The sequence below is a fragment of the Impatiens glandulifera genome, chromosome 7, assembly GCF_907164915.1.
Source record: "Impatiens glandulifera chromosome 7, dImpGla2.1, whole genome shotgun sequence".
In the NCBI taxonomy this organism is placed as follows: Eukaryota; Viridiplantae; Streptophyta; class Magnoliopsida; order Ericales; family Balsaminaceae; genus Impatiens; species Impatiens glandulifera.
In genome coordinates this window covers 39,451,014-39,455,853 of record NC_061868.1, presented here as the reverse complement: position 1 = coordinate 39,455,853, position 4,840 = coordinate 39,451,014, and the positions used below count along the sequence as shown (strand labels likewise).

General features: G+C 24.1%; 1 protein-coding gene across 1 annotated transcript; it reads left to right on the top strand.

Moving 5' to 3' along the window:
• The first annotated feature begins 1,188 nt into the window (after positions 1-1,188).
• On the top strand, positions 1,189-2,062 carry LOC124909866. The gene is made up of 2 exons (XM_047450498.1): positions 1,189-1,216; positions 1,299-2,062. The coding sequence occupies exons 1-2, from the start codon at positions 1,189-1,191 to the stop codon at positions 2,060-2,062; spliced, it is 792 nt and encodes a 263-aa protein (XP_047306454.1).
• Positions 2,063-4,840: the final 2,778 nt, after the last annotated feature.

The following is a 4,840-nucleotide window of genomic DNA, read 5'->3' as shown; positions in this document are numbered from 1 at the left end:
CACCTAATCATTTCTCATTTTTTTATTATTATATAAATAAATAAAATAGTTGAGGTTAATTTTATTTTATATTATTATATAAATAAACATAATTTATAGGATAAATAAATAATGAACCGATTAGTGAAAAGAAGGTTCAAATAATAAACATAATTGTTTTGCTAAAATGTTCCTAATATTTAGGTAATTTGGAATAATATTATCACACATATTCTTAAGATTTAATAATTTGGTTTGAACAAAAGATATATATTTAGTATAAAAAAATGTTATTTTATTATTTGAGCAAAAGATAAAAATATACTTAATAATAATTATACTTTAATATGTTAAATCATTTATTTAATGAGATTGAAGAAAATATAATTGATGGGATGATAATTAGTTTAAATAATCTTAAATAAAATTCACTTTATGTCTCTACTATTTGGATTTGTGGGTGTGAAAGTGTCAAAAATGTTTTTATAAAATTAATTATAAATTTATTCAATAAATAACATGAAAACATATATAACAAAAAAAATGTTTTATTTAAAATTTAATAATTAAGAATATTAATAAATGATAAAAAAAAAATATAACAATATTAGTTTTCTTTAAAACAAAATAAAAAATTAACACCGTACAATAAATAAAATTAAGTTACAATCATAAAAATTACAAATATATATAGTTGATTATTTGAAAATATATATTATATAATTATACCACATAATAAACTAATAATTATAAATGTATATAATTTATAAACTTTTTTTATATAAAATCAAATAAATAAACTTATGGCGAGACTTGGGATTTGATAATTTATTAATTTTTTTAATAATAATACTTTATTTAACCAAAAACAAAATCATAATATATCCAGAAATTATAAAGAACTGTCTCAATTTTTTGAAATAATATATATAATTTATAATTTTAATATAACTTATAATTCATACTAATAAATATACAATTATAATTTTACTCCACTTAATAAGTTATATTATTTATACAAATTGTATATTTTATTTTAATAAACGGATTCAAATAATAGTAATATTTAAATTAGGAAAAAAATTAGGAAAAAATCCTCCTATATATTATGTTTGTAAATATTTCTCTTATGGTCACTATAGACTATACCATTCACAAATCACAATCTACAGTTCAATAACATTCTGATTTCTTTTCAAATAATCTAATATGAGATCATCCAAGAAGTCCACGTTTAGTAAGTTATCCTTTGCTTTCTTTTTTATTTATTTAAAAAGACCATTCCCATATGTATTATAATTAATTATGGCTTGTTTCAGGTAGTAATAATAATAATAATAGATATGTTTGGAAGCCTGCCGCTAATCCGTCATGGGAGAAAAGGTTTTGTAATGAAATTGGAAATATGTCATGGCCAGACTTGTTAGAAGCCGAGAGGTATATTCATACATACCCAGACGTCATGAATTGGAAAGATTCCGCAGTCGAAGAAGCATTCCACGGTGCCAAGAAACGTTTTTGGGCCAATATCAATGGGCTGCCTTGCGATATACCACTGCCCGATCCTGACATCTATAATCATCATGTAATAGAGAGTAACGACGATGATGATGTTGATGTCCCAAATGGTGATCAAGAAGAAGGAGATCCTTATGATGGTTACTCCATTGAATGGGGTGATTTGGACGACATTTCAAACGTAGAAAACGACTTTGTCCAACCCTTACCCCCAACCCAATGGGGCGAGTGTTCGAACGAGCCCGTACTTGCGACTGGGTGGGGAGAGGGTTTCGACGAGCCCGTACCCGTGACTGGATGGGGAGACGGTTTTAACGAGCCCAAGCCCGTACCTACAAGTGGGTGGGGAGAGTCCTACAAACATATCGTCCCAACCGGTTGGGACGACGATAATAATAATGTAACCGGAGATAACAAACCCATAACTGTGACAGAGTGGAACAGTGATAATTATTATGTAACCAAACACGTAAACACGAAGTCGAGATACAAAACCTCAAAGTTGTCCGGTAATAACCGAAAGAATAAGAATTTTGGGTTCAATCGTCGCCCTTTTAACCGATGAACTTGGATAGTCGATAGAGTTTCAGTTAAGTTTTTCATTGCTTTTTATTTTATTTTTAGCTTGTTTAGCATGTTTGATTTTAATATGAATAATATCATTTAATTTGCTTAATATGTGTACTATGATTATATACTTCATATAAAATTTAATAATTTATATATGTAACAAAAATATATATATATATATAATTTAAAAAACATATTAATATATAATTAATAACTATAATAAATTATTTATAATAATTTAATAATAAATATTAAAAATAAATAAATACTTCATTTTTATAATAAAATTTTGAAGAGATTTGAAATGTGAAATTTAAAATTAAAGAAAAATAAAATTGTTAAACATCCAATTTCAAATATGTCATATAACTTTCCAACTAATTAGCTGCATAACTCATATTCTACTTCTTCTTTAAAAAAAAACATTTTTTATTAAATTCAAATATTAGTTACATATTAAAAATTAATTAATAAATAATACAAGATAATATTTATAAAATAAAAATTAATAATTAATTATTTAAATATTAAATTGTATAAATAATTTATAAAAATAAAACTCACATTATAAATATCCAACGAGTACAATATTATCAATAAAAAAATATATTATTTGATATTTTTTTAAATTTATCTTTATTTATAAATGTATATAATTTATAACTTTTTATATCAAATAAAATGAAATTTTGGTGAGAATATTAGTTAATTTGATAAAAGAATAATTAATGATTTTTTCTATAATAATATTTTATTTGATAAAAAATGGATTAAAAAAATAAAAAAATATATTTAAATTAAAATAAAGGATTCCAATAGCAATAACTTTACTAGAGTACTAATAGTAATGTTTAAATTAAAAAATAAATTAGAAAATAATTAAATATCTATATATGTCACATTCCATAATTTATACGAAAATTAAAATTCTATAATATGCCGTATATCCAGCTATATAATTAATTATTATATAAAAAATATAATTAATATGTATAATAGACATTATAATAAAATAATTAAGTAGTTATATTAATACATATATAATATTATTATAAATTATATTTATATTATATTAACATAATATTACTAGAATGGTTAGCCTAATTTGTAACTATAAATTAATTTAATAAGTATGTTTGGTTTAAAAATAAATTAAATTTAAAAATATTAAAATCTATAAATTAATCTTTCAAAAAGTTAAAATCAATTCAACTTGTTTGGTTATTCAATATTTCAATTAAAATTGATAATAAAGAAATTTCGATTATATAAATTATTATCCGTATCTAACCCTAAATACAAATGAATTTTATAAATTAGATATTATATAAATTATTATCCGTATCTAACCCTAAATACAAATGGATTTTATAAATCAGATATTATATAAATTATTAAAAGTATCTAACCCTAACCCTAAATTGAAGTGGATTTTAAGTATCATTTGGTTTTGACAAGGACGACTGGTAGGATGTGCATTCCTACTTTGGTTTAGGGTTGTAAACGAATCGAATCGAAACGAATATTACTGTATTCGATTCGTATTTGTGAAACTATTCGAATATTCGTATTCGAAATTTTTTCGAATAATTAATGTGATTCGTATTCGATTTAAAATTGATATTCGTATTATTCGATTCGATTCGAGTATTCGATTCGATTTTTTTAAAACATATTTTATACAATTTATTCAAAAATTTGAAAATTAATATTTTTACATAATATATAACAATATTCAATAAAATTACCTAATAAAAATTAAATAATAATGTTCAAATTATGATTTCAATATTCAACTCCCAATACAATGCAATGCAAGCCATTAATTAAAATTTCCGCGTAACATAACATAAACAATAGTTATCAAAAGAACATTTCATTACAGTGGTTTGTAAATCAATATTCGAATCCTTCATGGCTTGCAAATCAAGTGGTTTGCAACATGACATTGATCGGTTGTTCTTGCTCCTAAACAAAAATAAAAATCAATTAAAAATTTATTTATTTATGAAAACATGCATATAACTCAAATAAATTATAAAATAAATAGTGAACTCACATATGTCATAAAGGGTTTCTTGATCCCATGAATCTGACAAACAGTCTGCTCCACAAATTAACACTTGTACCATATCAGATGTTAACCTTGATCGATAAGGATTCAACACTCGCGTTCCTGCACTAAATGTAGCATCTGATGCCAATGTACTAATAGGGATAGCTAGAACATCACGAACTAACATGGATAGAATTTTAAACTTTAATTCTTGAGATTTCCTCCACCAAGCCAAGGCATCAAACTGTACACTTGTATCCTCGTCTTGAGTTCTAAAAACCACTTCCTCCAAGTAAATATCTAAATCCGACTTCATAGGATCATGAACCTCAATAGTATCCAAATACCGATCAAACATAGACAAACCAGAAGGCACAAATTTTTCCTTTCAAAATGCCCCTTATCTTCCTCAACTTCATCATCTTTACCATCTTCCACATTTTTACCTTCTTCCTCAACTTCATCATCTTTATCTTCTTTCTTATCTTTCTCCCCATCAACATTCACATTCTCAATTCGTAAGGCACCATCACATTCATCATCATTTATCTCGATCATAGTTTTCTCCCCTTTCATAACAAATATGTAATTAGAGCTTAAAATGTTAAAATATATATATATATATATATATTCTAAATGATATACAATATTTAATAGTCATATTAGATATGGGTTACAGCTGGTCAAGAAATACATGGCCGGAGAAGAAAAAGACTC